General features: G+C 52.1%; 1 protein-coding gene across 1 annotated transcript in view; it reads left to right on the forward strand.

Annotated features, from left to right (window-relative positions):
• Fam178b (family with sequence similarity 178 member B) overlaps positions 1–12,113 on the forward strand; it is a 135,538-nt gene that overhangs the window by 112,336 nt on the left and 11,089 nt on the right. Inside the window, exon 13 of the mRNA XM_075980437.1 lies at positions 7,719–7,844. Coding sequence (XP_075836552.1) covers positions 7,719–7,844 — 126 coding nt within the window. The remainder of the gene's footprint in view (positions 1–7,718; positions 7,845–12,113) is intronic.

A 12,113-nucleotide genomic window follows, 5' to 3' on the forward strand; every position in this document is an offset into this window, starting at 1 on the left:
CCTCTTCCCCATAACCTGCTTACACCTGAGCTGTCATCAAAGAGACCATCCCCACACCTAACCTGGATTTGAATGTTTCCCTCAGCTTCCTGGGGCTAGAGGGATAGTGTATGGTAGAGCCTTGCCTAGCTTGTGTGAGGCCCGGGGCTCTGTTACCAGCGTGGCAAGAAAACAGCTGGTGAGGCTGTGTTTCCAGCTACAGGGGAGGCTGAGACAGAAAGATTCCTTGAGCCTGAAACTTAGAGACCAGCCTAGGTGAGGCTGGTGTGGCGGTTCACTCCTTTAATCACAACACTTTAACTCTGCCACTCTGAAAAACAATAGTTTGCCTAACTGCCTTGTCCTAGGCTCTAGGAATTGACCAGATCTGTGAACACGGAGCCTGCATTACAGTTTATGGATTTGGGTAAAATATACATATCATAAAATTTATTATTTCTGCTTCTTTTGTAACATTATGTTTTGTTAGTCTCCCAGATCCTCCTGCCTCAGCTTCAGAGTGCTGGAATTACAAACGTGCTACCATCCCAGCTTTGGTCTGAAATGTTTTTTTTTGTTTGGTTGGTTTTAATATATTTTTATTCTTTGAGAATTCCATACATACATGCAACATATCCCCTCCTATTTGCCCTAAAGCTTCCTAGACCATTCTTACCCTCCTAACTTCATTTATAGCCCGTATACACATTGATGTGGGACCATCCACTGGGGCATGGTCTCCCTTCCAGGGACCACATCCTTGAAGAACAGTGGCAGGGCTAGAATGATGACTCAGCAGCTAGAGCCTGCGCTGCGTGACAGAGGAACAGAACTCACTTCCCAGCCCCTAGGAACCTCCCACTCTTCACTTCTCAAACCCTGGTTCCATGACAGAAGAACAATAAAGATGGAAAGAAACACTATTAAGTTTTTAAGCTCCTACCAGAGTTCACCACTCCAGGGCTAGGCATCCCTGGGGCATCAGGGGCGAGTTCAGGCTTCTTCCCAGACTCTTCTCTCTGTGGAGCTCTGACCCTGCCTCTCAGCTCAGAGGCCATTGCCTTCTTGAGGCTCCAAGAATAGGATGTTCGAGAATTTGAAAGCCTCTTGCTTCCACTAGGGATCTCCCTGGATTCAGGGTCGTGTCGTCATCACCGCCCCCCCCCCCCCCCAATGCCTGGTTCAACAACACTTAAGAGGCCAGGTACACAGGCAAAGGCACGCCCAGGCCCAGCACATCCCCAAGCCAGCTAGAGTCAAATCCAAGCTTTTGTGAGGGAGCTAAGAAAAGTGTCAGTTGGTTTGGTTGGAAGGAGGGGGCTGGCTCCTGATTCTGGCTTCAGCTCCCCACTTCGCCTAAGCCTGGAATACGTACACCCTAGCATGGCGGGAGCTTGCCATTCCTACTCTGGCTGAGGTGCCATCTCAAGGAGGCCTCCTGGTCCTGTCCATCACCCTCCCTTACTTGTTTGGTGTCTGCTGCATTGTCTTCCCCACACCCCTGTTCCCAGGCGGAATCTGGGGCCCCTGAGTTGGGAACCAGTGGTGTCTACTTGCTCTCCCTTGCCCCTCAGCCCAGGCCTGGCCCACACCAGGAAGGCAATGTAATTTATGGGATAAAGAGACAGCCAGGGTCCCCAAAGACAGAGTGCTCTGCAAGCCACCACCAGGGAGGTCACTGAAGAAGGGAAGACAGGTTAGGAAGTCAGGGGCAGGGCCAGCTGAAATTCAACCAGACAGGTTGCCCAGGGGCTGCCATGGAAGCCTGCTGTGAAGGCATTGGCTTTGGCCAGATGAGCTCACTAAGCCCCCATAGAGAACTGACAGAGAAGAAGGAAAGAAAATCAGGACTCCAGGGAGGGTAGGTTCCTGGGACCTCTTGCCCAGAAGCTGGGTTAGCAGGAACCCAAAGATGAGAGCATTTCAAAGCTTAGTCGTTTGTCTGCAGGGAGTGTGAGGGGAAGCCCGGCAGGGCTGCTGGGGCCTGGAGAGGAGCCTCAACGAGGGAGGCAAACTGTGTGTGCTGCTTGGTCAGTTAGGGAGCCAGCTCAGGAGGTCTCTGCAACAACCAAGAATCCAGGGTCACAAGGCCGGTCAGGCAAGTGGAGCCAGACTCTGCTTCTCTGCTCGAGGCCCCTACACCTACCTGCTTGTGACCACCGGGGACCCAATTCTGGACCTGTCAGTTCCTTATACACTGACTAGGCAACTCAGATCCCAGACTCAGGCTCAGACACCAGGTGTGACACTTCCAGATGACTCTTGAAGCGGGGTGAGCCAGCTCGCTGTGACCTGGGTGACTAACACTGCCTGAGGATAGACTTCTGAGAAGGTACCTGAGCCAGGTCTCAGGGGATGAGTCCCTGCATGCTGAGTGTACCGCGGGGAGGAGGGAGAGAGTCAGCGGTGCCTCTGCAGGGAGGAAGCCCCAGCAGCTGTGTTTAGACTCCGCTGTTGGTCTCTTCCTGATGTCTGATCAACAGGCGTGCTCCTTCCCTGGCTGGCCTGTCAGAGCCATCTTCCTTAGACTTGCCTTCGAAGGACTACTTTGACCCCCAGCCACCCACATCCCCTCCGCACAGCCATCCCTGCCCATACCTCCCTTGCAGTGAATGCACACAGTTGTGGTTGTCCACTGGTCGCCCCTTCACCTGTAATAGTTGTGGCTTCCATGCAGGCAGCACTCACTGTGTTCTGAGAACTGTTCACAGCGCTTCCCTCCCTCAAAACCTAGGGCTGGAAGAGCTGCTACTCTATCCATGTTTTATAGATGGAGAAACTGAGTCAGGGAAGCTACACAGCAGGGAAGTGGGGGGGGGAGCCAGGATTAGAATTGTGCCATTGACCACTACAGCATGTTGCATCACCTCAACCCCTCCAGCCTCTTCCCGGGCTCTTCACAGCCTATACCACTGTGAAGGGACTTCCGGGGTTGACTCTAGAGAAGCAGAGTCCTGGGGTCTGAAGTGGCTGGGAGGGGTTCTCAGTACCCAACCTGCCACCCCACCACCACCACCTCTGTCCCGGTCTCAAGGCACAGCCTGAGCCTCAGGAGCAGGAGTTGGAGAGCTAGGCTGGAGAGACAATAGGTCGGTAGAATGCGACAGCCCAGCACTTGCGTTTTCCCGGAGAGTCCCGGGGTTGGACCAGTCATTCCTGTTGTTTCATAGAATACTGGGAATACTTCAGAAACAGTCGCTGTTTAGCCTCAGGCCCCAGTGTACTCTAGAGTCTGGTCTGGACAGGAAAAGAGCTGAACTGAATGAAGTCCCTCTCTTGTGCTAGTCCTAGTCTGAGCAGGCCAACAGAGGCACGGAGAAAGAAGTAACATTTGGGGCAAACTTGCAGAGAATGCAAGTGCTATGGGGAAAAAAGTTTAAAATTTTTCCCAGAAGAGGAAAAACAGCACTGGGTGGGTGCGGTTTTGTAAAGGCGCGGAACTGTAGGAAAACCTACCTTTGGTGGGGGAGAGGGTCACTTCCGGCTGAGGAAGTAGGAAGCACAAAGGCCCAGGGGCTCTAGAGAGGACATTTGGGTTGGAGGGAAAGCACAGAGACTGGTGTGGCTGGAGCAGAGGGCTTCCAGGCCGAGAGGAGAGACAGACTCTCAACTAAACATGTTAAAGCCAGCTAGCCCTTGAGACCCAAGTGCTGGAGGATGAAGCAAGGGGCGAGGAGGGTGCAGGGCAGTTGGCCTGAGAGTAGCAGAGATGGAGCCTTGGAGCATGGCTGCTGCTAGGTGACTTCCCAAGGACAGCCGGCAGGGCTCCAGAGAGCGGGTGGGAGCCCTCCAGGAACCAGACTTGGAGGGAAGGAGACACCCTCTCAGCAGCCAGGCAAGACACAGGTGGAACAGGTTTGGGAGGAAACTCGGAGTTTGTTTCTTATACCAGCCTCTTGCAACACAGAAACAAGGCAAACCTTTTTGTAAATATGTATTTACTATTGTGTGTGTGCACACACCGCAGTGCCCACATAGAGGTCAGAGGACAGCTGCAGGAGTCCATTCTCCTGTCCTCTCCTTCCACGGTGTCGGACCCAGGGAGCAAAGGCTTGACAGCAAGCACCTGACCCTCTGAGCCATCTTATCAACCATTGTTTGGAGATTTGCTCCTGCCTCTGCTTCCCAAGTCCAAAGTTTACAGGAATGTGCCATTGTGTCTGGCAACTTTGTTGTTGTTGTTTTGTTTTGCTTTTTGAGACAGGACCTCTCTGTGTAGTCCTGCCTGTTCTGGAACTCACTCTATAAACTCAGAGATCCACCTGCCTCTGGCTCCCAAGTGCTGGAATTAAAGGCAAGCACCACCACCTTCAGCCTCAAATCATGTCTTGAAATTTGGAAAGCAAGGGTTTTGAGTGTCCAAAATTAAGGGGGATACAAAAGTTTGAATCTCCTAGGAAATGGTTAACTGATGCTATTTAGCCATTCGCTTGCCTAATGACTGCTTAATAAGCATCAGCCATGTGTCAGGCATGGTGCTTAGCCCTGTGCACTGCAAGAGACAGTGCTGACCTCACAGCCAGGGAGGGGGCTGACAATAAGTCAGGACACTAAGCAAGCAAGTTCTGTGCCTGCAAGAGGGAAAAGGTGTGCCGGGTAGGGGACTGGCAAGGGTAGTAAACACCAATACTGTAGGCTGTGGGTTACATGTGCAATGCCTCTGTTCAGACACCTCAGGAAGGACCAGGCTCCAGAGAGCAGCAGCAGCAGGTCATTTGGGACCTCCTTGCACCTTACAGCCACCTCTCCTGTGCAAACTGGAGGCACTGCCAGGATCTGAGAGCAGGAGACACATGCTGTGTAGACAGTTGCTTTGCCAGGATCTCCTCCTGCCAGGAGACTGGCAAGGCCAGTGGAGGCCTGTCCTTCTGGGTGATCATCACTTCTTGCCCTGAGGTGTCTGCCCTAATGGGCTGAATGTTTGCTGAGTTGGCACTCTGCAGTGGAAGTAGGGGGTGGGGGTGGCAAGGGTGCTGGTGTGGTCCTAACCCTCCCTCTCCAGGACTTTTGCGGACCAAAGAAGCCTTCATCCAGGAGAGAGGGTGGTATGTGGGGGTGGGGCGATGCGGGAAACAAAAGAAAATCTGAGACCAGAATGCTAGATTGCACTGAGGCACCGCCAGCCTGCTTTCCTGGAGCGAGAAGAAAAATAAGAGTGAGCAAGTGAGCCTGGTCTGTGCTTTCCCTACCGGCCCTGCCCCCTGCTCTTCGAGCACGGAGAGTCCTGGCTCTGCTGGGGCGGGCCTTTAGTCACTCTGGGGGCGTGGTCTTCGAGGCAATGCGGGGCAGCCCAGTGCTTGCACAGCTGTGAGCAGCGAGCCTCCAGCGTGCGAAAGGGCAGGGCTGTTTTGAAAATTATCCCGAAGGCTGGCACAAGGCAGTACTGCTCTCGATGCAGCCCCAGATGGAACCTATCCTTGCCCAGATCCTTCCTCCCCGCTTTTGCTGCCGTCTTTCCACACTGCAGAGAAGGCCTGGCCTCCTTCCAGGAGCCAAAGCCAAACTGACTACCAACCAGCTCTTCATCCTCCTCTCCCTGCCCAGCTGCTCTCCAGGGCTTCTGAGGTTGAGGGCAGCTGAAGTGCTGAGCAGGTGCTGGGGGGTGAGTCACAGGAGGAAGCCAGGTGTGGCGTGCCACCCGGCTGGGCTCAAGCTGGGAGCTGGGCTCGGGGCTCAACCCTCTTGTCTGTGGCCACACTGCACCTGCTAGATCTAAGGAGCCGGTCCTCTTGAAATACCCTGTCGCTGCCCATTCTTCCACATCCTCCCCCATCCCTAGGGTTGCACATGGATGGCTTGGAGGGACGAGGACTGGGGCCTACCTGCCTCAACCCAGCCATACTACATCATCTGGGCAGTCCTTGCAGGGACCCTATGTTTGAGGTGACCAGGGGGAGGGGCTAGCTTCAAAGCCTGTTTTGTTCAGAGGGGTTGGGCAATTCTTCAAAGCTAAACAGGGGGTGGGTTGGGTGCCTGGTAGATTAACAGATCAGCCAGATCCCTCTGTAGACCTTGCAGGGAAATCCCCATCTAAAGGACCCATTGAAAGGAAGTTTCTGACGGAGAAAACTGAATATAGATACTGGGTGAGAGTGAATTATTGGCTATTTTGTTGGACAAGAAAATAGTATGACTTTTTAGGTGTAGCGCATCACGGCCGTCTGCGCTCCACGTGCTACCATACAGTTCATGAACTGGGCAAGGGGCTGGAGACTGAAACACACAAAGACTCACAAATACAGACAGAGACACACAGGTCATCCTTGATCCCAAGAATGCCCCCTTTAGTGTGTCCAGGGGCCACATATATAGAGATCCTTAACTGATAGCCACGCCCCAGCCAAACCCACCCCTGCCATCAGGAACTCCTGAGGGTGCTCAGAGAGGAAAACAAGTTGTTTACAAGAATTTCAGGATCTGGGGGTTCACTGCTCCCAACATTTAGGAAAAGAAAAAAGAGGACTGGGCAAGACACACATCCCAGTACTCAGGAGGCAAAGTTAGGGATTGGCTGCGAGTTTGAGGCCAGCCTAGTCTGCAAAGGAAGGACCCCATCTAGGAAGAAAACAGAATGTGCTAGGGAAATGGCCCATGCTCTAGAGGCGCTTGCCACCAAGCTCGATGGCCCGAATTCAGTCCCCAGAGAGAACCGACCCCTGCAAACTATCCTCTACCATCAGAGTGTTTGCTGTGGCTTGTTTGCACGCATGCGTGTGCGCACACAGATAACATGTAATAAAAAAAATTAAAAGAATTGCCAGGCCCGGTGGTCCATGCTTGTAATCCCAGTACTTAGGCAGAGCTGAGAGGGTCACAAGGTTTAGGCCAACTTGGGACACAAGGGGCGACCTTGTTTCAGACAAACAGAGCTGTTGGTATTCTTGATAGTGTTATATTGTGGGAGACCCTCATATATGTGTGTGTGTGTGTGTGTGTGTGTGTGTGTGTGTGTGTGTGTGTATCTTCTTTATGGCTTAGAAGACTCAGTATTTGGCATTCCTGGGAGGGAAGAGTGTGGTACAGATGCAGAGGAGTTAGGACAGGCAAGCAGAGCGGTTGTAGTTGTGGCTCACAGAATGGACAGGCAAAGCTATGGATTGAAGAGGTTCAGTCCTTTTCCTGTGAATCGAATATGTTGCAGCAACAAGCTAAGTGACAAAAAAGGGATACAGGAGAGAGTATGCTATTGGCCGAGGGGCTGCTCAGGTGGCCAGGGACCTGCGCAGGTGGCAAGGGACCAGCTTGGTGGCTGAGGACCAGCTCAGTGGCTGAGGTTTTGCTCAGGTCACCGAGGTCCTGCTCAATGTCAGAGGGAATCTCTTTCTTACTCTTGATTTTACAGGGAATTAGGGTAAACCTTAAAGTCTTAGGAGAGCTTCCTACTTCATCAAGTTAAGGGAGGGCTCACCCTGTGCTAGGTACACCCTGTGTGTGTGTGTACGTGTGTGTATGTGTGCATGCTTGTGTATGTATACACATACACATATGTATATATATACATATGTATGTATGTGTGTATGTATGTATACATGTGCCCATGTGCATACACACATGCTCATATACACATCCCTCCTCCTAGGAAGAAGGAGTGTGGACCATTTTAGGGAGGTCACACACACAGCTCATAAGTGAGAGTCAGATTCAGGTCCTGGAAGCTTGACTATGACCCTCTGCCACAGTTGAGGGCATCTCCCAGAGCTGTCCACACACTCAGTCACAGTCTCCTCTCTCCTCCCCAGCTAGCGGTACTCGGCCATCTCCTCAGCCTCATGAGACCATCATCCCTCAGGCAGTATCTGGGTGCAGAGACCTTGCCACCGTCTCAGGGGAAACAGCCAAGGGCCAGCGCTGAGCTCGACTACAAGGTAAGCACCTCAACCCCCTGCCTGCCTTTACCAAGAAGGACCCTGCTACTTCATTTAACGGGGAAGGCGGGGCTGTCCCCATTGCACAGCCTGTGGGGCCTGTGGTCACTAGTCCTTCCAGAACCAGAAGCCACTCCAGGACAGAGGCCAGCGAGCTACCTTCTATGTGGGGAGGAGATGCTCAGTATCTCTCCCAAGCCTTTAGTTAGTCCCCTTGCCCACCTGTGCCTGTAGGTGCAGGTGACGCTGTGGGCCCAGAGCTATGCCTAGTTTCCCTGTTTATTCTCACTAATTTTGACCAAGGCTTAGCCCTTGACCTTTCTCCAGTTCTTCCAAAGTAGTTCTTCTAAGCCTTGACCAGCTCTCCCGAAAGGCAGTGAAGTGTCCTGGGTTGGGAGGTTGTGGGTTAGGAATTAGCAGAGGCCGGTGCATCCCCGGGGTTAGTGTCAGAGCAGGGACCAAGGTGGCTGTGGGGGCTTCCAAGTGCATCTTCCTGGGCTCTTCTATCCCTGGAGACTCAGAATAAAGATGGAGATAGGGATCTTCTAATTCAGGAAGGCAGGGATTCAAAACTCTGGTTCCTGAGGTTGGATATTAACAATCCAGAAGTCCAACCTTTGGGCATCACTCTGAGAATCAGATAAGTGAATTAATTACTTAATGAACACAAATGAACCATTAAGAAGATAGGATAATCCCCCACGTGCACAGGTACACACTCCCCTTCAGAACGTGCAGAGAAGGTGGCCTTCGCCTGCGTTGGGATTTGTCTTAGTGTTTTTACAAGGCTACAGTCTCCTAGGAAGGTGGGGGCCATACACACATCCCTTGTCCTGTGCCAGGTATTTCCCAGGAAACAGGAGTGGATGACACAGACAGGTTAGGAGACCCTGGGTAGGTAGGTTGTCATAGCTGGATACTAGAGACCTTGGGGTGACAAAAGGGGGGAGGGTATGAGAAAGAAGCGGCTGCTGTCTGGCTGTCTGCACAGAGACTATATGGCCTCCAGGAACCTTCAGGCCAGGCTGCAGCCTCACCCAGCAGGGGTGTGGCTTCTACCGAGCCCCAGGCTCCCACTGGGCTCACCACATTGCTGACCTGCTGGTAGTAGGGGCAGAAGGTGTCTGTGTAGCAGTCGGGATGGGAGGATAAACAGGCTGAGGAATCCTTTATTTTGAAGGCTCCAAGCACAGCTACTCCTCCCTCGTTGTCTGCCTGTTAGAAATCAATCGTCCGTTTTGCCTTAAAGCTTGAGGAGAGCAGAGCAGCGCGCATCCAGGGGTGCTTACTGCCCCAAAGCAAAGGGCACACTGGCTGGGGACCAACAGTAGGGGCAGGTGGGGCTGCTGTGACCTCTAGAGCCCCTGTGCTGCAGCCAAGAGCACTGCAGAGCCTCGGGGCTCCCCTTCACCTTGACCTCTGCTGGTGAAGTGGCTAAGGGCAGAGGCAGTCAGGACCAGGGGACAGGACAGAGGGGGACTAGTGGAGTGCCATAATAGAACCGTGAAATGGTTCCAGCTCTGTGCCCTGGGCTGGGTGTTGTGGTGGCTGGGAGGGGCCAGGCCGGGCAGGTGACTAGGTCCCACTCCACCTCAGCCAACTGACTCCTCATTAGGTCTGAGCGTGTTTCATCTTCAAAGATGAGATGGGGCTACTCACCAGCCAAAATGAGCAGAGGCGTCATCCGCCCAATTTTACAGGGAGTGGTGGTCTGGGATGGGGCAGCCTTTCATCCACAGAGCTCAAAGTCTTTGCCTTTTTGCTTCTCAAGTGCAATGGGGAAACTGAGGCCAGAGTTCAGGTCAGCTGGAGGTGATCAAGCATCAAGGAGAAAGCTTCTTCCCAGCCTTTGAGGCTGCAGTGCTGAGCTTCTGCCTGTCCCACACTAAACACACTCCTGTCTGGGAGATTTCCTGCCCTAAACTGCAGGGGTCACAGCGCTCCTCCAGCCCTGCAAATCAACACTTCTGCAGACTCTTCTCCTGGTCTTCCCACCTCCTCCCTCCCCCAGGGGAGACACAGGGGCACAGCATGGCCCCACTGTTGTCCCCTTGCATGGCTGGCTGTCTAGCTGGATTGTGGGCACAGTTGTGTCTCAGCATGGCATGTTTTTTGCCACTAAGTGAAAACCCGAACAAATGAATTGTATTTCATGTCTCTTCCTCTTTCCTCTGTTGTGGCCATCTGCTCCCCTGCCCCCATTTTTGAAACTGCCCTCCCCCCTGCACTGCCTTTGACCAGTGATAGCCCCCTCATCTCTTAATATCCTTGTATCATTAAGACCACAAGCATTTATGGAACCCCGGACTTCAGAAGTATTACCTTGGGTAATGAGAGAACCAATCACAGGGCATTGTTGGTAATTATAAGTTAGTGAGGCTCCTGCCTGGGAAAGCTAACCACCAAGTACTTTAACAAAAGAAGCAACTGCTCAGGCTTCCACTCTGTGGGGGGAGGAGGAGAGAGCCAGGCTGGAGGCAGGGGCAGGTTCCCAAGAAGGCCGTTTGTCCTACCAGGGTCAAAGTCACTTACCATGCTATTAGCACATACAAAAATATGCTTGGAAAAAAGGCGTTTTGTAGAGGGCTGGAGTCTAACTCAGTGGTAGCATGGTTAAGGAACATTATAAGATTGGTGTATAAGATTTAACACTTTAAAGTGCCTGGCTCAGTACCTAGGGCTGTAGTCTAGGCTAGAAATTCAGTGGTGGTGCACATCTTTAGTTCCAGCACTCCGGAGGCAAAGGCAGGTGGATCTCAGTGAGTTCAAGGCCAGCAGGGTTTCACAAAGAAACCCTGTCTCAACCCCCCCCCCCAAAAAAATTGAGGCAGGGAGATTCATTCTCCCAGCCCAGGAGTTCAACTCTAGCATAGTGTCTCATCTCAAAATATTCATATATAGTGCCAATCTCCTTGATGACTATCTGTGCCCGGTTTGAACTAGCCTTTCCCAGAGTGGAATAAACATCTAGGTGAGAAGATGCTTGGGGCTTGGTACCTTCTAGCAAGAGGCAGGCACCCTGTCTGTCTCCCAGGTGGGAGATGACAATGTTTACACAGAGGTGAGTATAATAACACTAAGGCTGGCCTCCCAATGCTTCCTTTTGGCCCAAGGATGTGATTCTGCCAGAGACGTGTGTCCTGTGTTGTCGTCCCCCCCCCCCCCCCCCGTGAGACTGGCCTTCTGGCTGCAGGCAGAAAAACATTGCATAACTTGACTCAATTTTCTCCTCCAGTCTACCAGCTCAGCCCTCCAACCCAGCACTGGGGTTTCCGGGGGCATTTGGTTTCAGCTATGGTGTTTTCTGAATGTGGCCAGATTTGACCTAGTTGTATTATATCTACTCCTGGAGTTGAGTTGTGACCCATTCAGTTTTATGGAAGTGGCTGATGTTTTGGTCTTGTTAAACCTGCCGTTATGTTTCTTGTTTCTGTTTAACCACAGTTATCAAATCATTTTTGCTTTTTCTCCCATGTCTATTGCTGTGTGCAAATGCATTTACTATGCATAAATGTATAAATATAATGTGTGTATGTATATATGTATGTGTGTGTACACATGTGTAAATATATATACTTGCACTTTTTTCTGATACTGCTTACTATCATGATACCCTGTCACGTGTTAAGAATGTGCTTCCTACTGAGCTGCAGCCCAGCCCAGATGCTGTATTAGCGAGGTTTTCCCCGCTTAGAGATTTGGAAGGTATAGGGAACCAGAATCTGATGGTAGGATGGGAGTGTCTCTCTAGTTGGTTAAATTTGAGGAAGTTAAATGTCTCCCACTGTGGAATGAAAACTGAGGATAAAAAGACCAACTTGGCACTGGGAGCCTACTTCCTTTTTCCCTTTTCCCGTATGCCTCCTCCCAGCCTGATAGTGGATGCCTTCCAAAGATGACAGCTTGAGGCTCACTGGGGACTGTACATCGGTCGGTCACCTCCTGCAGGTGCATCCATCCCTTGTGACTTTCTGTGGAGGTCCCAGGCTGCAGAGACTTGGGAAAAGCTTGTTTACGGGGGATCAGTGTTTGTGAAGAAGCGATTTTATGGAGGTAGGGTGTGCTTTTGACTGTGGGTGATGCCGGGGATGGGCTCCAGCCAGCTGCAACTCTGTGGAGGTGTGTGTCTGCCCAGCTTGGGCAGAGGGCGTGGCCTGCCGTGTGTTTGTGTGCAAGTGCCCTGTGTGCATCTCCTGTAAACCCTGTGGTGTGCCAGGTGTGTTGGGAGACCTGGTGAACAAGTTTTGCTGCTTTTGCTGCTGCGACTAT

The sequence above is a fragment of the Microtus pennsylvanicus genome, chromosome 7, assembly GCF_037038515.1.
Source record: "Microtus pennsylvanicus isolate mMicPen1 chromosome 7, mMicPen1.hap1, whole genome shotgun sequence".
NCBI classification, from domain to species: Eukaryota; Metazoa; Chordata; class Mammalia; order Rodentia; family Cricetidae; genus Microtus; species Microtus pennsylvanicus.